At 42.1% G+C, this 25,577-nt stretch overlaps 1 protein-coding gene across 4 annotated transcripts in view; it reads right to left on the bottom strand.

Annotated features, from left to right (window-relative positions):
- jmjd1cb (jumonji domain containing 1Cb) overlaps positions 1-25,577 on the bottom strand; it is a 108,330-nt gene that overhangs the window by 58,012 nt on the left and 24,741 nt on the right. For all 4 annotated transcript variants that reach the window (XM_013276821.3, XM_025909522.1, XM_005471226.4 and 1 more), the window contains exon 2: positions 3,541-3,732. In XM_013276821.3, coding sequence (XP_013132275.1) covers positions 3,541-3,732 — 192 coding nt within the window. The remainder of the gene's footprint in view (positions 1-3,540; positions 3,733-25,577) is intronic.

The following is a 25,577-nucleotide window of genomic DNA, read 5'->3' as shown; positions in this document are numbered from 1 at the left end:
CCTCCCATATTACAGCAGCTCTGCAGACAGACTTATACAAACACATGTATGAACCACACAAATACATAATCAGTCCAGACTTTTCTGTAAACTCAGAGTGAGCTTCAAAAGAAACAAAACACACAGAGAAAAGCCCAGACAGAGAGATGAATGACAATAATTAATAGTGAATTAACACTGATAAGAGCAACAGCCCCCCTGTGTGTGTCTGTGTGCACACTTATACGTGTTTGTGAGGACCAAGAATTCGACTGTTACTATACTTATGGGGTCCAAACACCCGTCCCCACAAGTTTTGAAGGCATGTTTGAGGCTCAGATTGTGGTTTGAGTGGCAGGGTTACAGTTAGGTTATGGTTAGGGTTCATTTTTGATGGTTAGGGTTAAGGTAAGCGGCTAGGGAAAGCATTATGTCAATTAGATGTCCTCACTAAGATATAAAAGGCCTGTGTGCATGCGGATGGTTATGCAACAATGTAATAACTGCACAAGTGATCTGCTGGGTCCACTCGCCTGCTCATCTACTCCCGTCTCTCTGTCTAGCAGCAGCTGCTGGGCTGAAAAATTCAGCCAGCATGGGCCCACATGAGGTTTTAAAGCCACACACTGGAGAACAAAGTGCTTGGAAGTAGTGCAAAGGACTTGGTGTGAGCATGTGCGTGGCCTGAGTGATGAGGGTTACTCAGACCGTGGCTCAGATTGGTGAGGTGAGTGGGCAGGGTGGGGTTTGCTGACAGTCCGAGTGGCTGTTTGAGAGTCTGGAGATGTGGGACCTGACCGACCTGAGGCGCCGACCAGAGGGCAGCGGGTCAATCAGGTATGAGTCTGTACTATATTTCAATGTTGTTGCTATGGCAATAGCAACAGTGTGATAAATCTGTGAGAAACGGGAGGAGCAGTAAGAGAGGCAGAAAAACAACCAGGAAAAAGTGTGCCTGTGTGTCTTTGAACTCTTATCTACAATGTGTGTGCCAGATGGCGCTGTGCACTCTGCTATTACATAACCAAAACAGTGAATCACATTTGTACGCACACAGAGAAACAAGCACACAGTCTGAAACTAAATGACATCAATGTCAAACATTTGCAAAGTAAATCCTCCAGTAAGTGACAAACCCAAAAACATTCAGCTGTGACACTGAGAATAGGAGCTCACAGCTCAGCACCAGCAGACCCACAGGATCATCTCCTGATACAGTGTCAGTCACACGAAGCAGTGCGACATCGAGACAGCGGCATAAACACCACGGCAACCACACTGCCACCACACCAAAGTGTGTGTATGACGCAAGCCGCAGAGCAGACCGAGCCTCACATGATCACTGACACACACTTTGAAGGCCACTTACAGACATGTATTTTCACTAAGGTGAAACGTATGTTCCAAACCAGTCTCTGTGGCTCTGCCATTGGCTGAGCCACAGAGACTGAGGATGTTGGGTTCAGTCCACTTGAATCTAATCTGTGCTTTTTACAGATGATGTGATTCTGCTGACTTTATCCAGGGATGACCTCCTGCTTACACTCGTGCTACTGGAGCCCTTGCAGACTGTGAAGCAGCTGGGATGAGGATGAGCACTTCCTCTCCTCCCCAAGCAGAGGACTTCAGGTAACCATCAAATAACACAGCAACAAATCGCTCGCCCATATTCTTCTGCTTATCTGAACTTGAGTTGCGAGGGCAGCAGCCTAAGCAAGGAAACCTAGACCACCCCTCTTGCCAGCCACCTCCTACAGCTTATTCACCTCAGTACCTCCTCCTGGTACAACATGCCTGGCCAGAAACACCTTAGCCAGTAGGCGACTGCCTCAGCTGGCTCCTTTCGATGTGGAGTAGTGGCTCTGCTCTGAGCTCTAAGGGAAAGACCATGCAGCCTTCAGAGAAAGCTGATTTCTGCCACTTATATCTGCGATCTCATTGTTTCACCTTTTAAGAATGAACAATAACAGTATTAACAAAAAGATCAGGCACAGTTTAACAGATGACGGTTTTCAACTACAGTGCTCCATCTGATGGCAAATGGCTGCATTACATTTAGGACAACAATTTACCTGGGCCTGATTTTAATTGTAAACCAATTAGATTACAGGACTAGTAAGTCTGGTACAAACAACTGACAATAGCATAGACTAGTCCTCCAGTTAACTAGTCACGAACATCCCGACTTCATCTTTACCTCAATGACGGGACAGTGCCCAGGTTCTGTTGCTGCAAAACAACCCAAATCATCCCCCACCACCACGCCTGACATCATTCACTGGTATGAGCTGGTTTTGCCCATATTCTCCAGTTGGTTTCTGAACATAGCACTGGGAATTATGGCCAAGCATCTCCATTTTGGTCTCGTCTGGCTAAAACACATTATTCCAGGAGTCCTGTGGACTTTTCAGACACAACTTTGCTTCATTCTCTCTTTTTTTTTTTTTTAAGTGTAGTGTCATGAACATTTATCATGGTCACAGAACTCATCCAGTTCTTTTTCGGAGCATTGCACTCTGAATCTGCTGGGACGTCCACTCCGCTGTGTAAATACACCTCTGAATGCTCCACACCAAACTGTCACAACCGCTGCTTCCACACAGCTCGTCACACTTGCTGATCATAAATGAATTTAAAATGATATATTAGTTCATTTAAAAGAGATTTTGGAGGATATATTGTCAGAATCACTGGAATCAGCCTTTGTTTGTGCCATTAATCAGTAAACACAACAACAGTGACCAACATACGTCTCCTACATCATCAGTACTGTGAAAGACCTGATAGATTTTGAGAAAGTCCTGGACGGTATCCTAGAAATACCAGGAACACCTTTTCAATATTACTACACACCTGCACATAGTGACAAAGTATCCACTGTGGCATAATATGGTACTGTATTATTGATCTGTATCAACTATGCACCCTCCTAACTCACAGCTATGATCATGGGGTGTAAAGATTAGAAGAAAACAGATAATAATAAACAGTTTATCATCACTATTGTTCACAGTCATCATCATCATCATCATCATCATGCAGCAGGCAGCTACACCTGCTAGCTGTGTGCTACATAGAGCCAGATGAGATAAAGCTAACATGAGTTTTTACTGATGACAGAATAATTTGTGCCACGAAATCAGACCACGTGGATGATAACAATAATCCAGGTTCATACAAGTTCAGCAGCTGTGACAGTGTGCAGAAAACCTAACCCTGGACACCAGCTGCAGAGGACGCATGTTGGCTGTGAGTAATCATAGCTGAGCAGCTGAAGAACCTAAAACTTCATCAGTTCACTGATGATTGACAAGAAATGGAAAAGCATGACAAAGTGCCAAAGAAAAAACAGCCAGAGTCAAACAAGTTTATAGAAAAGCTGGTAAACAGGAACACCTTTATGCAAAACCACAGAGACAACCCACATAGCAGCATATAGAAGACAAGAGAGAACAGAATACTTGGAGCTCCACGCTGTGGGAGATGCATAACAGCATAGTCAACTTGGCTGGCCACTATCATTATCGTGCCCAGCCTATAAATAGCAAACACAGGTCTTACCAGGGCAGGCCACTGTATGTGTTTGGCCTTGGATCCCTGCAGTAGGCCTCCTGCCCCTCCTGCTGCTGCTGCTGCGCCCTCCTTCCTCTTGGCCCAGACCAGCTGATGCTCTAGTAGAAACAGCTGGAAATCCTCATAGACCTTCACCCACTCCCTCTTGTCCCACTCCTGGTCATCAAACTCCACATATACCTGTACACGACACAGCAGAAGGAAAGCACACAAAAAATTGTTAATAACCGATAAAATTAACGCAATGAGTATCGTTTGGTTTAGCTCATCAAGACCCACATTAAACATCTGTTACACACAGGACGAGGAAGAAGAGGAGTTAAGAGATAAGACAAAGAGTAATAGCTCTCACACACAATGCAAATAAGTAGGATTTACAGACAGATAATGCTGGATAATAAAACAATAAAGATAATTATCATAAAATAAGTTAACCTCGATGTAAGTATGACGCGATCAATAGAAAGTTAGAAACTCATTTCATCCATGTTTGGACAGACAACGTGACAGACCAATGACAACCATAATAGCACCACACAGAACCAATCACGTGGCTGGGACAGACTTCATGTTAGGTTGATTTACTCAGACAAAAGTAGGAGCAGCCAGCAGAAGCACACGTGCTAATGTTTGGGCTACAGCAGCCGTACACACCAGCACACTGGGAGCGTCAAAACATGGATAGTGACAGAGTTAACGACCACGAATCCAACAGGAAAAAAAGAAGAGAGCAACATGCGCCAAAGCATGTTTCCATAAAAGGCAGGTAACGCCACAAATCATGTTTACCACCAGTGCAGAGCAGACTTTACAGTCCCAGACATTTGGACAGGCACTTTGTCCACACAAAATACAGTAACATCACAAATGCAACATGATCCGGAGTATAGAAAGACAGTCGCACAGCTGAGCCACAGGTGAGCCTCACTGACCACCTCATTCATGTTTAGTTCAAATGACTCAGAGGACGACTGCATGTATACAGACACAGAGCACGTACGACAAGTCTGATCAGTCTGCATCCGTTCTTTAGTATTCAAACGCTGCATAGCTGACAGTCAGAAGATACTCCAGTGACTGACTGTTGCACGTGTGTGTGTGTGTGTGTGTGTGTGTGTGTGTGTGTGTGTGTGTGTGTGTGTGTGTGTGTTAGGTAGTGATCATCTCTCTCTCTCTCTCCCCATCCTCATCATTTACTCCCCCCTCTCTCTCTGCTTCCTCTCCCTCCTATAACTCATCCCCTCCCCCACTCTTTCCTCCACGAGCAGAGAGACAGAGGAGGAGAGATCAGCGAGTGCATCTCTCTCCTCATTCAGCCTCCCACCCACTCCGTCTCCCACAATGCACTGCTGCAGTCGACTGAGTGATAGCTCCCAGCCAGCACACGCTGAGGACATCATTGTCGTGCCGTCTTTGTTTACCCTTGCTGTGTTATCGCCACATATTACTCATCTGTTTATTACTGCGTACATTTATCCTCCACTTCAAATTCAACACTGGTTTCCTTTATTTCGTTTGGCGGAGTAGTACTCATTCCTTTACACCTAACCCATCACCCTCATCACCCTTCCCTGCTCATGTGATCATCCATCCATCCCTCCGTCCGTCCATCCGTCCATCCATCCTGGTGTGTGTCTGTCATTCATTTTAATTAGCTTCATATTCTTTCAGTGCTTTCCCTTCATTTCATTCTGGGGCACAACCAGCAGTTACTTTACTCACTGGTTCACTGACCTACTCTAGTTATCTGATATAAACGTACAGTTTAGCTCTTACGGTGTTTATCCTAACCTGTAAGTGTCATATTAAACATACTTTTTTTATACAGGTGAGGAAAGCGGCAAATGCAGCCAATAAGTTAGCTGTAACTAAGCGAATCATGCCATCATTCATTCTTACTGGTTTCATCATTATACTGGTGTCATTATCATCAGGATCGTTAAAATGCATACCTTCTGTCACCACTGAAGAGATAACGTCATTCCAGCTGTTTCCACTGATAACCACCACTGTTTGTCTTTAAACAAGGCAAACTGAAACGTTATCGCTTCATGCTATAGGAAGACACTGATCACCACACTTTAGAGTAAACAATGTGCGATTTTACAGTTGTGCCAAGTGCTCAGATCAGAGAAGAACGAGTGAGATAAAGAGAAGTGCTGCTAAGATACAGTCATAAAAGAAATTACATGACTGTCCTTCTATCCAACCATTTTTTACTCATCACTCGTTTTCAAATCTAATCTTCACCTCATCTTTTCAATATTCTATATAGACGTGAATCCAGACAAACTCAACAAGACGTTTGGCAAGTCATCCTTCTAACTTCAGGAGAATCAGGATTAGAATAAAATAAAACCAAAAGCTCAGAGAAAATGAGCTGCTGGCCTGATCAGAACAGTGACAGTGTTTCAATTAAACCCACCTAAAAACAGCTAAATCTATCATACTTAAATTGTTTTTTTGCTGTCAGAATCCTACTTTCACTTTAAAGTGAAACAGACAGAAAGGCAAAGATACTGAACATTCACCACTAAAGATACACGTGCAAAACATGTAGTATGTAGCTCATACAGACTGAATTATCCATTTAAAAGTACATTTATAATAAGCTAAAACAATCGTTATAAATAAAAATATTGATAAAAACAAAGTGTTTCAAAAATCAACAAAGCAAAATAGAATTTGTCAGAAAATGATATCAGCTCACAGGGGAAATGGTGTAAAAGCACAGAGTTGGAATAATACAATGAGAAATCAATAAAGTGTTCTACTGTACAGTTATAGATTTATTATAGATTTCTTGTATCTGTCCTCGTGGCAGCGGAGCTTAAACAGCCCTGCCTCCCGTCCACAGCGTGATCAGTAAACGTCGTCTCCACCACGGCTGTTTCCATTTGAATGAGTTATTTAAATACTATTACAGTATGTAAAACCTCAGCTTTAAGATAAACATCAAAGAATCCAAGTAAGAGAACAACAGTCAGTAACCAAATGAGGAGGCCTGTTTGACTTTACCCACTGGAATCTCTAAACAAATACCTATGTGAGTGTGCGCTGTGTGGGATCAGTGTGATGGGTCACATTCTCCTCACAGCGATCGGCTTCATCCATCTCTACAATCTGGAGATTTCACTCTCAGTCGAGCACAAGAGACGTGACGACGACAGGGAGAGTGAGACGTTCCTGCAGAACCCGTCTGCGTCTCTCAGCAGCGCACAAACCGGAGCTTGGCTCACGCGCGGGACGTCTCAGATAGATGAATGCATCTCATAGTGCACTGAGCATTTAGACAAACCTGCAGGAGAAGGAATGCAGGGGAGGAGAGCTGCACAGTCTATTCCACTGTCGGGATGATCCGTCTGCTAGCACATGTTACTCACTAAATGACTGAACAGCCTGAGACATTCACAGCAAGGAAGACATGATACACACATGCAGACGTATGCAGATGCACACACATGTAGAACTCAGTCAAGAAAAACACACGATAGGAATTGAAAAATGGAGAGTCTGGTGAGTCGGTTGCTATAGTAACTGAAGGTCGCACTAAGCATTGGCTATGTACACACACACACACACACACACACACACACACACACACACACACACACACACACCTAGTTTCCTATCGAATCTTTGTGTGTGTCTTTTTTTGATTTCCACCTTTCACTTGCAGCTTCACGTTCAACTCAGCGTCTCGTTCAGCTTTAAATATTTCAAGGCCTTGAGCGTGCAGATGCAAGGTCAGGGGCAGAGAGGGGCAAGCAAAGTTTATAAAGATGTCACATATTTTCTGTGTACAGATGATTTAGTGTCTGATTGTTTTGGAGGTGTGTTTAGCAGTGCAGCAGAGTATAATCTGCCCATCACTAACAGCTGCAGAGCTGCGTTCTGGCTGGCTGCACCGACGGCCGCTGGCAGCCAATGAGCACAAGTCATGAAAATACAGAACCAATGAGGAGAGTGCAGCCAAATCTGCTTTTTAAACTGAGCACCAGGGGAAGCTGGAAAAAACACAACCACACACAAGAAAGAATACAGAGGAGAACAAAGGTTGTGACTGTGACCACTGAGAGAGCACTTGATGACCATGATGACAACAGCAAGGTGTTTCCAGTAGATTTACTTACATGCATAACCATAAAGCACAAACATGCACATATAAAATGCTTGCATGGAAATGGAAATGCTTTGGCCTTTATATGAGACTTCTTTAGTCCACTGCACGAAGCATACATGAATGTGCAGGTAAACCATTCTAAACAATCACTTCATGTTTTTGAACATGTCAACATCACATACAGCTGCAGCAAACCAGGAGACTGAAACCCTTCTGTGAGAGTTTTGTGATTGCTCTGACTGCAGGACAAATCACGTACTCTGTCTTTAATTTCCTTTCTCTTATTACAATGAAAAATATCTATGAAAATATGAAAAGAGTCGACAGAGTGATTCAGTGTGACATTTTTAACCCCTCTGATGACTTCATAACTTTCACAAGCAGCTACACCCTCTTCCTTTTCTCTCCATCTCCCTCTATATCTGTCTGAGCTCCAGTCTTACCCTCCAAAAAGTCATGTCCACACAGGCACGCACGCACGCACGCACGCACGCACACACACACACACACACACGCACGCACGCACGCACAGTTCTATTCTGCTTGCCAAAAAGTCTAATCTGATTTACTGAGCTTGACTGGAGAGAAAACATGCATGCTAGCCAAGCTAAAAAGACTTCTTTATCCCCTTTACCCCCAACCTCCACTGCCTCACACACAGAATAGGAAGCAAGCACACAAACACACTTAGAACAAGTAAGGAGATTTAAACTCAAGCCTTTCCATCACCATCCGCAGTAACAGGAGAAAGAAAAGTTACATCTGTCACACTGTCACCACAAACAAGCCCATCCTTTATACTACTTTGAGTACTTGTGTATTTGTGATATTATTACATACACTGTTAAAAAAAGAAATCCTAGAAAAACAGTAATATTCCGGCAGCTGGGGCGCCAAAATAATACCAGAAAATAATAGAAAATAACTTTCTCATAAAAATACGGTTATTTTCAGTAATGACAATACAGTTTGTTGCCCTAATTTTACTGGGATTTTGCCTTTTTCACGTGCTTTTAAACATTAAATTAGGAACATGTTAATGTGATTAAACAATGAAATATGAATATGAATAATAATACTTAAATGTACAGAAATATACAGTTAACAGTTGGTTTAAATAATAATGGATTGCATGCCCTGGCAGAGGCGAGGCTGCCATATCGCACCATCGGCCCCTCTGGCCATCACCAGTAGGCGGTAGGTGAAGAGTCTTGACCACGGACACAACGACAGAGAGTGTCCGAGCCGGGGCTCGAACCGGCAACCTTCTGATTACAAGGCGAACTGCCAACTCTTGAGCCACGATCGCCCTAAGTAGCAATGATAATAATTATTATTTGATGTAAAAAAAGTTTATGAGAATCATTTTATATATTTTTCCATAGCATTACATTTGAATTTAACAGTTCAATCTTTCAAATAACGGACAGATATTTGTAACATCATGATAGATTTGTGAATGTATTTTAACAGTCTAAATATGCATATGTACAGATACATTTAAAAAAACCAATTATGTTTTATTACATTTACAGTGATTTTACGTTATTTTACATTTATGTAAATTTTATGCTATTCTAGAAGAACAGAACAAAACTGTAAAATACCTTTATATTAGGATTTTTTTTTTTTTTTTTTTTTTTACAGTGTACAATGACTAGAAGACACTGTAGGCTCACATAGAGCTGACTCGAGGAATGAACAGGCAGACGAATGCAGAGATTCAAAGGGAGTGAACTTGCACCATGAAGAGGTGAATCTGTGTCACATTACATAAACACACAAATCTGCAGTTTAGCTGATATGCAGATTTGTACCAAAGCATATCAGCTGGGGACTGTGGATTCCCCTCATATCAATGATCATCAGATACAGACACAAGAAAAAGGGAGAGTCAACAGTATGTAGTGACAAAACAAGGAGTTATAAAAACACTCACAGCAAAATAAATTTGGAAGGAAGAGAGGTGCACTACTGGGAAACCAAATGAGCATGAACCAGGCTTACATTACTGTAACCAAGGTGCCACGTAGCAACAAATGATGCTGGAGCATTTTAGAGTTAGAGAATATCAGTCAGCCAGAGAGACACGGTGAGACAGCCTTTCACAGAGATGGTCCCCAAGAGGCAAATAAATATATGAAGCAGCTCATGAAATGTGTGCCAGTCTACCTTGCTGCAGAGATGGTTATGATCTCCCAAGTTATAAATAAATTGATATATAACTTCATCCCTTTTCTGTGAGGAAGGCAACACCATTAGCATGTGTTAAAATGTTAACATTCAGGGTCTCGTCTGATTTATCGAACATCTTTAATCTTTAATAACAATCATCTTTATTCATATTCACCAACTGAACAACATGGTGCTTCACAAGTAAACAAACTCCAACACAACAGAGACAGACAGGACTCTGTGAGGAGGGAAGACTGTCTCTTTTGTGGAAGGTCACTGGGTTAGAAATAACACGAAGGCGAGAGATACAATAAGAGAGCAGAGAGTTGAAGTAATACTCAATGACAGCATGAAGCCACATCCCTTCTTCTAGAAGGTCATCTCTCTCTGCTCGCACCACGTTGGAAACAAACAGAGACACGATGTGTAGCGTAGAGACATGCAACACAACAGAACTGAAACCATGAACAAGTGGAAAAAGCCAAGAGCTTGAGACAAATATGTAGAGTGAGCAACAGACAGATAAAGGAAAGTAAACGGCCTCGAGCAGAGTCGTGTGACCCAGCTTTTCCTGCCGCTCTCCTCGTGAGAGATGTGTGGGCTCAGGAGCCAGGAGGGACTGTGAGGTGAGAGGAAAAGACGAAAATCCAAAAATATGCCGCGCTGCGGACGCTTTAAGAGAAGACACATTTTTGTCGTTGTAGCGTGATATGATCCAAAGCAACCAGGAGAAGGAGTAAAACAGTTGTCCAGTGTTGTGCTTACAGGACCGTCACACATCCCAGAGCATGTTTATGGACGCACGACATGTCGAAATTTCAGAAGCTTGTTTGTTTTAAATTTCAACATTAAAGCTCTTGAAAATCAGAAGTACAACATCTCAAATTAATACAATATTCTATTTCAGACCCGAACAAACACCATGAACCTCTGGGTTTAGTGCAGAACAAGAAACCATAGGCATGAGGAGGTGAGCCACACAAGGTCACTGATGAAAATTAATTATTATTAGTAATGGAAAGTTGACTGTGTGGGAAACGTGTGGTAGGAGAAGGTGCACAGAGATGACCGCAGCCTTCAGAGGATCGTTCAGAAAAGCTGATTCAGGAATTTCAGAGTGCTTCCCAAGGAGCCGACTGAAGCTGGTGGGAGTGTATGGAGATGCATGCTGGCAGACCAGTGTGAAGTGTCTGTTTATGGTCATCTGTTGGCTGGTCCAAAACTAAAGTCACATATTTGCTCACATACAGAGATGGCAATTTCTTTACATTTCCTACAGAGAAACTATGAGGAAGATGAGGAAGGCCAACCCAGTAACACTTCAGCCGACCGCCTCCATGCAGTGCCGCTTTAAGGCAGTAATTTGTGGTAAAGGTGAGTATTAATAAAGGTACTTTTCAGAATCCTTTCTCGATAGATCTTTATGATCAAAATATTCTAATGTGAGACACTCGATTTATGATATTCGTGAACTCTAAATCACGATCAATAGAAGTAAGATAAAAGAAGCCCTGAAACATTTCACTTTACACACAATGAATATAGAATGTGAGAATTTATGAACTGTATAAACATCTTCATGATATTCATCATTTATTATTGTTGTCAGTATTAAATACATCTATAAAAGTATCATTTGTCATTTTGTTGGCTCTTTGGACCTCATCATGAGACCGAGCATGTGTCCCCGACCTCACTGAGGTGTCTCGCATTTGTTTGGTTTTGTATTATTATTGGTTTGTTTTCCATCCATCTACCCATCTCTTTACGGGAATAAGATCCCTTAGACTGACACACACGCACGCACGCACGCACGCACACACGCACACACACACACACGCACCCCTTGTTTAACTCCAAAAGCAGCCTGCAGTCTTTTACCTGTGTAGTCCAAATGAATCCCACTAACTACACTGACCTGCTGACAGGAAAACCCAATTTGTTTCTCAACTTCAGTCTTTAAGACCAACTCTGTCTCTGATCTGTTCAGTAGTCAGACTTTATTAAACTGCCTTTCACACTTTTCTGGAACTTCAATGAAGTTTGACAATTGATCATTATCAAAGGAGACTTGGTAAAGTTTCTGCAACCCTCAAACAAAGCCTACAATGCATGGGTTGTTGCATGGCTTCCTTCCACAGTGCAAAGACATAACATAGCCATGGATGTGAGACAGCTAAAACACTTAATTGCACTTGCAGCTATGCAAACCTCGTGTTAAATATCAACTCCTGATGGGAACAGAGAAGCCGACTTCTGAGGGGAACCAAATAAAGAACTAAATGTTGAATATTCAGCAGAATATGAGGACACAAACTGAAGGAAAAAGAAGGCAGCACTTTCTTCTCTGCATTGTCCCCCTCCCTCTTCTCTCACTCCCTGTCTCCTGATAATACAGCTCTAATAATAGTCTACTTGCAGCGAGACAATCGTTCAGTGGAATCTAGGGCAGCCACTGCAGAGCCAGTATGGGAAAATCCCTCCTGTCCTCTCCAGCCTGCATGCCTGCCTGTGTGCTCTGCATCTGTGTGGGTGTTTTCAGTTCACGCTGCACAGGAGGAAAGAGAGGACTTGTGACTTTTTACGTTACATTTAAAGATCTTTATCCTGAAAATCGGCCAACAACTCAGCCATTTCTTTGACACGTGGCCTCCCAAATATGTGTCCCTCGGCATGTGGGAGCCTCCTACAGTGGGGGGGATAATGAATAAATAAAACTGTGCACGGCCTCTGACAAGCTCTGGACAGAAACAGCATAAATGGACTCAACATATATGTGCATTCATCATACTGTAAGCTGTAAACTCGTGTTCCTCTGTGGCGCGTCGGGGTCAGCTTTGGTCTGTGCTCACACTGAGGTTGGTCTCTGGATAAACAACCGTGACAAACATCTGCACACCGCCACCTCTGTGGATGTGTCACAGTGCTTCAGGGCTGTTTAATAATCCTCTGTAGTCTGGCTTTATTGTATGAACAACCACAAGCTGCCCGAGAATTACTCGCTGTCTCAGCAGTTATTCTCTCCAACAAAGAGCTACTTACTGAATATAACCAAGAGCTGTCAAAGCTTGAAGCTTGAACTGCTTCCGTTCCATAAGATCCTACACAGGCCTTAATGATTTCTCCTTTACTCTTGATAACATGCAGGTTAAGATCTTTTGTGCTACAAACATAGAAATGAGATTTGGAGCTGGGTGGGGACGAGGTGCCATTAAGCATCACCTCATTAATGTCACTGGTAAATAGTGACCTGCACGTTTTTATATTTTTCCTCAGCTCTCAGAGAAGATTCCTGGATGAAGTGAAGGAGTGCATGCAGAGAGGGTCGGATGTTAGGAATTCTTCTCTGTTTGGCACTGAATCAATGCACCGACTGCGTGGGCATTTCTAAACTGATGACATCCTTTACAACAGAGATCTGTATTTCAGAACTGAGCTAGACTAGACTGTGCTATACTGTAAACTGTTTTTCACAATGGTGCTGTGCCTGGAGACACCAGCTGGGATTTAGTCTCATCCTAGTTTCCATCGATGCGACTGTTTTGTACGTATTACATAATGACAAACATGGAGGTCAAACTCCAGCTGTTATCAGCTGGAAAGTGACAGTTGTGCAATATTACACAGCCAACAGCAACAACAGTGTATTAGTAAACCTGAAGTAGTTTGATTATACTCAGTGGGCAAAAAAGAAAAAATGAAAGCAGTTCAGAGACACATGTTCACTGTACCAGGAACACTGTCAACAGTAACAGAAACAGGTAAGGCCTGGATTCAGCTACCACGTCCTAATAGTGAACTTTTTAAACCAGTGGCATCCAGTCAGGGGTTCAGTTAACTGCTAATGGTCCCACATGTATAAGAAAATAATGTATTCTTCAAGGGTTTATCCCTAAATTTAAATGGAGATATTTTTCCTTGTGAACTCCTGGATATTCAAAAACAAACCTTCAGCCTCTCGGGGATAACGCCGTCTATTTTTTCCTCTGTCACATTAGGAAGTAGCTTTAGCTTTAGTAGCGAGGCATTCTGGAGTTTAAGCCAACATGGCACTAAACAACGAAGACACACATCCATGAAACATGGGCCCTTCACACAGACACAAGCTGGCCCAATGTCTCCTCATCAGAATAAATGTTTATGCCAACTGTAGTCTGCCAGTCTAGATGCACTGCAATAATATTAATGTAAATGACTCGAGCCTTTGTAAAAGAAAAGGAAAAAGAGAGGCTTCTCTGTCTGTGGGTGGAATTATTACTGGAGGAAAAATCCTTCTGTTGGTTTTACTACAGCAGGAAAAAACATAATGCTGGAACTTTATTGTTGTCAGGTATGTATATGTACATGCATGTATGAGCTGAAACAGCTGCTGCTGTCTTCACACAACAACAACAGTCTGTGCTGGATCATTTCTTTAGTATGAATATGAAACACCGACTGAAACCATGACAAATAACTAAAACAAAGATGCTTCACACGAACCCAAACGCTAGGGCTAGTCTCCTGAATGCCCTGTGGTGTAGTGCCAGGTCACCTTAATCCACTGGGCTTCTAGTAGCGACTCATGTGACTGCACCGAGTCTCAACTGTGTGTGCGCTCATGAGAAAGGATGAAGGAGGCAGAGAGAGAGAATGTGTGAGCCTGCAAAACTCTGCTGAGGTCTCTAGGCAGGAGTTTCCACACGTGCACATACCCAGCAAGCTCTGGGGTTGATACAGTGAACAAAGAAGACTTCTATTCAAGTGAGCATTCACAAGTAGGTCTGCATCGAGTTAGAAGAGCTAAAAGTTTGTGTGTGTGAAGCATGTGTGCTGAAGAAAACAGTCTCTGACATCTCCAGCTTACAGAGGAACACCCTGGTACGTTAGTGTTTCCACCTTAAAAAGCACTTCACACCTCAGCATAGATGAGTTCAAGTTTCTGCTCGTGTGTCGTCATATACCTGCTCATAGTGTGCGCTGGACTCCAGATTATTGTTCTACTTGGTGTGCAAAGGCCACTTCAGCCATGAGCTTTAAGAGTAACTACTACTACTGTAGTTCTTGTAGTTTTTCTGTCTTTCCCCTGAGTAACCATGTGGATAGGAATGCCTCTAAAACAAGCCATATCTGTACTGTGGCATTTTCACAAGCATCAACACCGGCTGGTACAGAGTTAAAACAGTGGCAGGTTAAGGCTCATTTTATGTGGTTTACATGCAATTCAGACTTTAAAAAATAACCACAGTTATAATGACATAAACAAAAGGCATGACATAAATAATGCCATCTGATTTTACATGGATCAATTAAACTGCTAACAGTAAACTGAGTGTCAATGCATTTCAAATACGGTCAAAGTCAGCCTGCAGTTTCATTTTATTTGACTTTGTGTTAATAAATGTACAGCGGTCCCTCGTTTATCGCGGGAGTTACGTTCTAAAAATAACCCGCGATAGGTGAAATCTGTGAAGTAGCCAACTTTATTTTTACAATTATTATAGATGTTTTAAAAACCCGTCACTACACACTTTATACACTTTCCTCAGACAGGCATGAACATCTTCACACTTTTCTCTCCTGTTTAAACACAAAGCTCAAACCTTCGTAGAAAAATAAGTCCAGTATTACAGAATGAAACCAAAGACACCTGCAGGTGACGACGTTTCATCGACATTGTTGTTTGTTGGGGAGGAAACTTACAAACATACAGTGCAGACCTTCAGAGTCACACTGCTGGGATCCAAGATTTATGTAAATTTGACAAGCTGAACGCTTTCTGTACTGTACAGGAGACACGGCACGAGATTGACTGACAAAGGTCTACAGCCAATCAGGACGCAGAACACAATGTGCTGCAATAAAAAAAGATTTTTTTTTTTTAAAAAAAGCCTGCAAAATTGCACAGAAAAAAATCGTCGAAACAGCGAAACAGCGAGGCCACGAAAGGTGAACTGCGTTATAGCGAGGGAGCGCTGTATTGAAATGATGTTTTCAGACAACGTCAGACTGTTTTGTTCTGCTCTGTTTCCCTGTAAATGTTGGGGACCAAAGCTGACCGTTTTCACTCATATTTAACCTTCAAGCTTTGTAGGGTCTCTTTGAGTGTATTAAGTCAGTCCATTGTTCCTCTTTTAAACTGAATTAATTCCAGTCAGTTAACTCTGTGCTGCCAGTCACTGCAGCCAGCCATGGAGGCAATGCTCATAACTTATTCTTAATCATTCAAAATCACTTGGTATCATTCTGCAACACCACACTGCACTGCTGTTTTTTCTGTCACCACTGTGGAGACATGAAGCCATGAACAACACATGGGCAGATGTTACTAAGACTTGAACATGTGTCCTGTTACATACTTCTTAACTGGCAGTTCACAACAGGTAACACACCTTAAAGATCAGCTTTGTTTCAGACACAAACTAAGTCACAACTCAAACTAGTCAGTTTGGATGCCCAAACGATAGGAACGCTTTTTTGGTTTGAAATAGGAAAGCAAAGAATTCAAACATTAAAGCCTTTTGTACCCATGGTAATAAAGTGTGTCTAAGGGCAGAGAACAGAATGTTATATCATTAAAAACACTGTCTCTTCTAAGCGCTCCGTCACATACGCGGGCTGAGCGTTACCTGCCTGAAATCTGATTCCACACACACCCTCCCAACCAGCAGGAGGGTGGGAAGTTGGTTTCCACAGGCTCTTATTCTAGTAGTGTAAATTACCATAAATGAACCAGCAACACACACACACACACACACACACACACACACACACACACACACACACACACACACAGAATCTCGTGTTGCATAGCAGAAGACATCACTGGAGGCACTTGGAGAAATGCAATTGTCTGTTACTTACCCCTCTAACCTGTCCTCTGCCTAACCCATAAAACTTCTTTGTGCTTTCCGTCTCTTATCACTTCACTTAGTGGACGAAAACGTTAAAATAATCCAGTTTCTTTTCCATTTGTACGCGAATCTGATACATTACAGCTAAGCAAGCAAGTGCTCTCTGCATAGTTAAGACGCAGTACAAAAAAGATTTCAAGTTAAAGATACGGACTTGGCACTTGTTATCAGATGGTGAAGTTAATAATTGGACGACCAATTATCCTCATATGACACAAGATGAAGTGAGATGAAGAGCACGAAGGTTTTGTATAACCATGACACACAAGATCCACATTCATATTTAGAGATGTTGACCCACTCAAGCCTGACAGTGAACTCTTCACAGCAGTTACCAACCAACAGTCACAGCGAGCTGCCCTGCTCTTGTTAAAAATGCTCCAGAGATAGAGAGATAGAATGAAAGTCCTGCATGAACGCTGAGATTAAATATGGCTTCTACTTTAAATTGATCTGAGTAAGTAAGACTAGAAAAGTGCAGGTACTTTGACCACTGCCTCAGATTTTCATTGATGACACGTGTTCAGGTAAAGGCTTCTTCCCAGCTACAAAGTGAGCAGACCTGAAAGTATACTGGAGGATGTGTAAAGGATTTACAAGCTCTTAAGAGGATTTATGTATTGTGGCAATGACAGCCAGTAAATGTGTGGAAGGAAGGACGATATAGCTATAGGGTATATGTCCTAACCACTAATATGACTGACACACCTGGGATTTCCAAAAATCCATGTTGTGTTCATTTCACTCTTATTAGCAGTGCATGTGTCATTTCCTCCTCCACACATGAACCACCATGACAGCAGCACACATACTGTTAGAGTGAGTGCCTCCAAACAGGAGTGGTCCACAGTCCTTCAGGCTCCGAGCAATTAATATGCAGCCAGAGACAAGCAGAGGCAAGCAGTGATGTAACGATAGACGCATTCATCCAGTGCTGCTGGGTTACATGAGACCGGATCAAAACAAACTAGTGATTCATGCAGAAGGTTCAGATTTCATTCATTACAAAAAACAAGTACAATATAAACAGCATGTCTGCAAGCGGAACTACTTCAAGACTTCCTCGCACCTTTTAAAGACCGAGCGGAACAAAAAAAGATTCTGGCGTAACATCAAGCACAACAGAAAACTAGCTGCCTATTATTGTAAAGTCCCCACGCTGCCAAACCAGCTCTGATCGGGACCCCTGTGGTTCTCCTTTGGTGTCTGCTCCCTTCAGGTTAGCAGGAGATCCCTCAAACAGCAGGGTCAACACCCTGAGGTTTTTGTTGCATCTCTGCACAATCATTGCCGTGTGGCAAAGTACATTTCCATGCACTGAAAGAGGCCTTTACTGAGGACTGTCAGTGCGATGGGAGATTGGTCTGTAATACTGTTAATGTGGGAAGTGCATGTCAGAGTAACATCTTGATTAAACAAAAGATCCAAAGTTTCCCACTCGCACAGTAAGAACAGGAACATTTTGTAGCAGCTTTTATGTTTACTTAAATAAAAACACTGTTACTCCTGGAAGGTTCCAGGTTTTTGCCGTTTGTGGATAACGGCTCTCACTGTGGTTCGCTGGAGTCCCACAGCTTTAGAAATGTCTCTCTAACCTTTTCCAGACTGACAGATCCCAGTTACTTTGTTTCTCATTTGTTCCTGAATTTCCTTGGGTCGCAGCATGATGTTTTTTGTGTTTACTTGCGTTATCTTTGTCTAATATTTAAATTTGTTTGATAAAACATTCACACCACTGTATTTCTTCCATGGTTATCGAGGTGTTTGAAAATGGAAATCAACTATCGTGCTGTTCTGGTCTCACCGACCAACAGTAGCTCTCTACGCTACATTCATACAACTATACACTATATACAAAATTTGGAGTCACCAATTAACCTACCAATATGTTTTTGAACTGTGGCAGTAAGCCTGAGCAAACTTACAGAGAAAGGCTCCGACCAACTGACAATCTGGCTGTAACACAGCAGCAGTCTGCTACTCTTCTTCTTCTGTTTCAGTACCCATCTATGGCTACAACACTACTGTCATTCTCACTGCAGTATTCTTATAGCTGATAGTCTCTATTAGCATGACGGGCTTAAAGTAACAGAGACTATATTTATATACACTTTCTTAATATAAGACAATGAACGTATGCAGTCTAAGGCTGGCCTCACTTCTTTTATCAGCAAATGACAACTTAGCTCCAGATCCCTTAATTACAGTAACTACTGTTGCAAATTAAGACCTGGACTCATTTTCATTTTGCTTCATTTTGTTGCTGACAATGACATAAGACAAAAAACAAGCAAACAAAAAGATAATGGGAAAGACAAGAATTGTCTGTTATATGATCTGATACAGGATTCAAAGAGAGGATGTGAAAGATAGAACGAGTCCAAGTCGGCACAGAAGAGACTAGGAAAGCATTTCTACCATTGGTCTATTCCTGCTTCACATGGTTAAATTATTATTTGGATCTCATTCATTCATTTTATTTTTTATTTAGATATTTTAGAATTATTGGGTAATGATATGCAATGGATGCATCAAGTGTTCCCAGCATATTTCAAATCAAGCCTACATCCTGTGGGGGGGGGAGGGGCTTCAAAGCCAAATAGCATGCACTTTAAAGTGTATATAAAACCTGGTCAAGGACAGAGAACCCACAGATATTCAGCAGAAGCCAAGTATGTAGAACAGGAGTTGTGTGGAGTGGATTCCATGCAGCACATCTGACAGCTGCATATCTCAGAAACCGAGCTAACAGCAAGCAGTCCCCACATCAGTTTTCTCCTCCTCTCTTATCAATAATTCAGATTGTTCTGTGAGAGACAAGGTTGTACTCACGCAGAGAAAAACATTAACACAACATATGCAGTGTATTACAGCTGCAGACCTTATAAAGAGGAATGGAAATACTCTATTTTGCAGATATCTAGTTCTCCTCAATCTGCTCATGTTTCCTGTATTTTGTTTCTGCATACTTTGTGTATCCATTTGTTCTTATATGCACAACACACATCATTTTATTCTACACTCAAATTGTGTGATTAATGTTTATAAATTTAGTTTAGTATAACAAATCAAATTACAAAGTAAACCCGTTTTTAAAAACATGATACTGGATGGTTCAAGCGTGCTGTGCTGAGGGGTTTCTCCTAGCATTGGCTTGTGTTGGCTTTCTACCTGCTGCAGTGGATCACCAGAGGATGTGCAGACAGAGAGCAGCAACTCAGAAGTTCAAGTCTTTGGAAGTTATAATGCTGACACAGACTTTCTGCTTTCACTGACTATTAAATATAAAAGTGTGAGTGTTGCAGTGAACATGTGTTATAATGGTGGTACTCAGACAGTTCAGCCCTCCTGGGGAGAGAAGCTGCAAAATGAACTCAGTGACACTACTGCTAAAGCTAGGTAATGGTACACATACACATGGTACACATCTGTGACTAGACTGTGTTGGAGTAACAGCATATATTTTCTAAAAGTTAGCACAATCCCTTAACATCTGTTGTTGTAGTAGTGGTGAAATACCTGAATGAGTTCATTCTGCCTACAAGTTGCCCAACCTGTACAGTCACACACTGATATACTGGGATCAGCCAACAGCAGCTGTGCTAACTGCAAATAAGATGGCATTTTCTGTGAGTGTTATGCCACAGCACCAACAGGAAGTAACAGCTACAGCTGACCAAAAGTACAACGTTAACCAATTCAACGCAGGTCACAAGTTATTTTACTATTGATTAAACAGTGGATTTTCTCAATTACTCCATTAGTTTTTAATGTAACATTTGTCAAAAAATTTTAGGAAAATAAAATCTCCATCCAAGCTTCACAAAGGTCAAACATGCCCAGGAGACTACAGGAGATTAAATTATTATAGTTTACTTGTTTTATACTTTGGAGTACATTTTGAAATGTTTGAAAAAAAAAAAAAACTATTTCTTTGACAGAAATGAAAGGGGGGAAAAAAAAATCACTGTTTTGGAAATCCCTGAGATTACGGTGACCAGCCTCGTCTATTCAGATAAACGTAGCCACAATATGGCATCAATAGGGGTGGCTGTAGCTCAGGAGGTAGAGCAGGTCATCTACTGAGGTCATCGGAAGGTTGGTGGTTTGATTCCTGGCTTCACCCTAGTCTGCATGCCAAATATCCTTGGGCAAGATACTAACCCCAAGTTGCTTCTGATGCATCCATCAGAGTATGAATGTGTGTGTGAATGTTAGTTAGGAAGCACTTGGTAACAGCTTAGGAAAAAGTGCTTGAATGGGTGTGATTGCACAACTTGTGCATTCACCCAAAGTGCTTTGAGTGCTCAAGATAGAGTAGAAAAGCGCTATATAAGAACAAGTCCATTTACCAAAACACAAACTCAGCTCAAAGACATGACAAAAAACAAAAAACACCCACTGATACTACAAATTTGACCCAGTGGCTAAAACATAACGTTAAAGCACCCAGAAGAGTCCAGCTTTTAAGAAAACAAATAAAAACATTGCAGAACCAGCAAACACATCCACTGACACCCTCTTACAAATCCCTCAGTTTTACACCTTCAAAGTTTTAAGATCCAAGACCCTGACTTCACACTGAGAAGTCAACATCCAACAATGAAATATCCTGATGGATTCAATGAAAGCAAAGGGCCCATTAAAGAGACGTCACCTGACAGCTCTGAATATGTGTGCTGTTAGATTAAACATAAACAAGATTAAGCACAATAATCCTTTGTAACAGTATTCAACAAGAGTTATCTAACCAGCCACACTCAGTGTGTGTGTGTGTGTGTGTGTGTGTGTGTGTGTGTGTGTGTGTGTGTGTGTGTGTGTGTGTGTGTGTGTGTGTGTGTGTGTGTGTATGGGAAACCACACTCCCAAAACAACAGAGTTATGAAAACAGTCCTCTCTCTAGATTCTGTGGGCATCAGAGCAAAGAGCTTCCCATCATTTCACACACCTTCTCCTGTCTTTCACTCATTCCTCCAGCTGTTATTCTAACACCAGCACTATCAGTGAGTACAAATTTTGCATATTCTGATAAATGTTATCAGTACTGTAATGATATCGAGCATCATAAATCCTTACACCAACTGAAGTCAGTGAGTGTGGTAATGCAACAACACTGCCTCTCTGAAAAGACATGCAGATAGAGGCTGCTGCAGCGTGCTCACGACCATCTGTTCAACAGCAGACCTAAATAGTACAGTGGTTTAAACCAGCATTAGTATCACATGGGTATATGCACATGCACGCACTGACACACACACACACACACACACACACAGGCCAGATTAAGGCTGTTCAAAAGTGTCTGTAATCTGAATCACTGCGCTCCCCCCACTGTGGGTTTCATGACAGCCAACAATGGGAGGCAAAAATGAAAATTAAAAGATCTGTCTGTAGCAAAGCAAAGGACACATAACCAAACACTAAGCAGAGCTGATGCCTGCTGTGTAAACAGACGGTGTCATTAGGTGTCATAGATCCATCAACCTTTGACTCCTGTGCATTTTAATAATCATGTAACTAAAATATAATCACATCAGCTCATACTACATTACTTTTCCTAAAATGGGTAAAAGTCATTATTCGTCATATAATGGATTTCAGAGTGTGTGTGACAAGATGAAGGAAAAACAAGGAAACCCACAGAACTCCCCACTCGCCCTGTGGGCAGTCTTTGTCCTTTAAGCTCGGGTCCTCCACCAGAGGCCTGGGAGCTTGAGGGTTCTGCACAGTATCTTTGCCACTTGGTTATGGCGTTCCATGTATGCCTGCTAGCATCTTGCACCCTGCTGTTTTGTGCTGGGTCTTCTCATGGGCATCTTTGCACAGCCTGTACCCGGGGTCTTCCCTGCTGTGGTAGACCCCTGCACCTTTATCACTTTTGAGCTTAAGCTTGCTCCTGCACAGCCATTATCAGCTCCTCTGTGCTGTCTCTTAGTGCAGCCTCGTCCAGCCACCGGTAGGATTTCCCCTGGTGTCTCTACCTGTTCCTTTCTGTGCCCCACTCATGTACTGAGCCATGTACCTCCTCATCTTAGCCAGTATGATGCCTGACAGGAGCTTCCACGTGGTACTGAGGCAGGTTATTGGCTGGTAGTTGGATGAGACTGATCCCCTGGGGATTCTTGTGGATCAGGACTGTCAGCCTTTGATTAGCCATGCCAGGGTGTTTCGTCCACTAGCAGCTGGTTCATTTGTGCTGCTGCAGAAAATAAATAACGTTAAACTTGAATCTTCACAGAACTGAAAAGGAACCTTTAAGCATGATAGAGATAGTACATCAAACCTCAATGATATGAAAGAAAGTTTACAGAAAGCTTTACATCAAGTAATCCTGGTCAGATTCTTTCAGACTTCAGTAATAACTCTTACTGCCCCCTGTGTGTTACACATTTGATACATCCTGGTTGGAGTGACTGTGACTTTGATAGTGACAGGAGCTGAAAGCCTTTTGAAAACAGCTGGCTGCTGGGGCGATGTGCAGGCTTCTGTACAGCAGAGGGAAGACATGACAGTCCTGACTTTCACCGCACTGCTCTCACCGTTACAGTCTGTGACTGTTTCCTCTTCTTCCTCCTCTATATGCATCCTTCTTTTGCTTTTCAGATCATCTCTAATTTTTCCTAGATTTTTTTCCATCTCCCATATGTGCCTTCATCTTCTCCTTTCCTCTGGTTATTCACACACAGTGAGCGGTGAAGGATGAGAAGAAGCCAACGTACAGTTTGACTAACAGTTCCAGACTGAGATGGAGTTTTTGGGTTCATGTCAGGGCCGATGACGACAACATAAATTATGAAAATAGCTTTTCATAATTCTGCACCATCATTGTGACGCTCTCTCTTCAGTCCTATTGTAACAAGGCCACCGTGTGCAGTCATGTGACAAAGAAGGTTCTGTGTATCCTCATGATTCAACAACAGTAACTTGAAGTAATCCTTTTCTGTAGGACTTCAACAATCTCTCATCAGAAGAGTTCATCGTTGGCTCAACAACAAGCCCGACTCGTCACCGCTGCACGACCGTGTTTGGCAGTTCATATAAGGTGTTTGTTTTCCTCCAGCCGTGGCGCTGGGAATCATGACCATACGTCTCCACTCTGTGCAAAAGACACTGTTAGAGAATTCTTGTGGTTTGTTGAGAACTTTGCAAACCAAAGCTGTGCTGCTGTCCTTTTTTGAACAAAGACACTTTCTCCTGGGAACCTTTTTCTAATTGCACTGTCAAGAACTTTATGTTTAACATGCTGACTGAGGCCTGCAGAGTCTGGCATGCATGTTTTTGTTGGTTCTGTGCATTGCGTAGCATCGTAAAGACACACCTGAATGCTCCAGACCAGCAAACTGCCAAACCTTTTACTTTAATGGAGCTGCTCACACTTGCTGTTAATTAATTAAGTTAATCAGTTAATCCTACATGGCTAGGGGCAAAGAGCTGCTACCTTGCCTCTTAACTCCTATAGAGGACAGTAAGAGTGTCCTTAGTTTTTGAAAGGGCTCCCCAGACAGCTGTGAGAACTTCACGACTGTCCCAAAAAATACAAAAAAACAAAACAAACAAAAACCCAAGCGTTTCAGTAACATTTGGCCCAAAATGTGCATCTTCAGTATGCAAATAATCAGTATAGATCTTCCCCTTTTACTGCCTGTGCAATATAAACACACAACACAAATGTGTCTAAGAACACAGCGTGTATGTGACACGAACAGACTGCTGTGCTGTCTCTGCTTGTTAAATCTAATCACAGTCTGGTTTAAATTTAGCTCCTGCTTAATTACACAGCACACAAGACTCAAACCTCACAGTGCTATTCTGGCGCCCAAAAATATAAGAATGGTCTTGCTATTACAAGGCATGTTTACTGTTGGCTCTGTGGAGCCAAAACCATGGAAAGCTGCATCCACATTTCAACGAGAGACAAAGCACCAACAGCTAACGTAAGACAGAAGGACGAGATGTTTTATCTATGATCTCTTTTTATGTCAAATTATGTAAAAGCCTTTCCATGTAAATTCAGCTAAAGCTGCAGCGGGCACAGCATCTGTCTTCATGTGGCTTTGTGTCGAGCTGCACAGCTTGACAAAAGAAAAACACAAGATGAAGGCGGGAGGAACAGAAGAGCTGTGACTCAACCAAAGATATTTGCCTATTTGACATAAACAACATAAACAGTGTGTGTGTGTGTGTGTGTGTGTGTGTGTGTGTGTCACATACTCTAAACTACACAAAAAGAAAAAAAAAAGAAAGACGGAAAACAACAAAAACGGTGTTCTCATGACACTTTATTAAATGAAACTTCCCAGGCAGTGGTGAGCACTGCCCTCTGACCATCAGCCAATGTTGCCAAAATCTTATAGTACGAGTCATATATTTGACAAAGATTAATACGATTAATAAGATGAATACAGCAGTGGGAAAAAAACAACCTAAAACATTTAAGAAGCTTGAAGGTCATAAAACATAAAACTGGGGAAAAAAATAACCATGATTCTGATAATCATCTAAATATCCAATAAATCAGATATCTGATCACCTGACTTAGTTCTGAATCTCTCGTGTGTGTGTTCTTTCTATTCTTTTAGTCTAACAAATGCAAATAATTGTTATGCCTAAAAGAAGCTCGTCTACAGTAACAGTCGCACACACTAATCCATGAAGCCAAGAGAAAGGAAGCCGGACTGTTGAGCACGCTCACTAACACACCGTACCGAAACACACTCCTCGGTCCTGCCCATCCCTAGCTTTAGGGATCGTAACACTTGTCCACTACAGCGTCAGAGAAACACACGCTCAGGACATGTTATGTCACACCAACAGGCTTTGTTCTCTTCCTCTCT

Source organism: Oreochromis niloticus, linkage group LG8, assembly GCF_001858045.2.
Source record: "Oreochromis niloticus isolate F11D_XX linkage group LG8, O_niloticus_UMD_NMBU, whole genome shotgun sequence".
Lineage (NCBI taxonomy): Eukaryota > Metazoa > Chordata > Actinopteri > Cichliformes > Cichlidae > Oreochromis > Oreochromis niloticus.
Note: the sequence above shows the minus strand (reverse complement) of the source record. Positions and strands in the feature narration are given on the sequence as shown.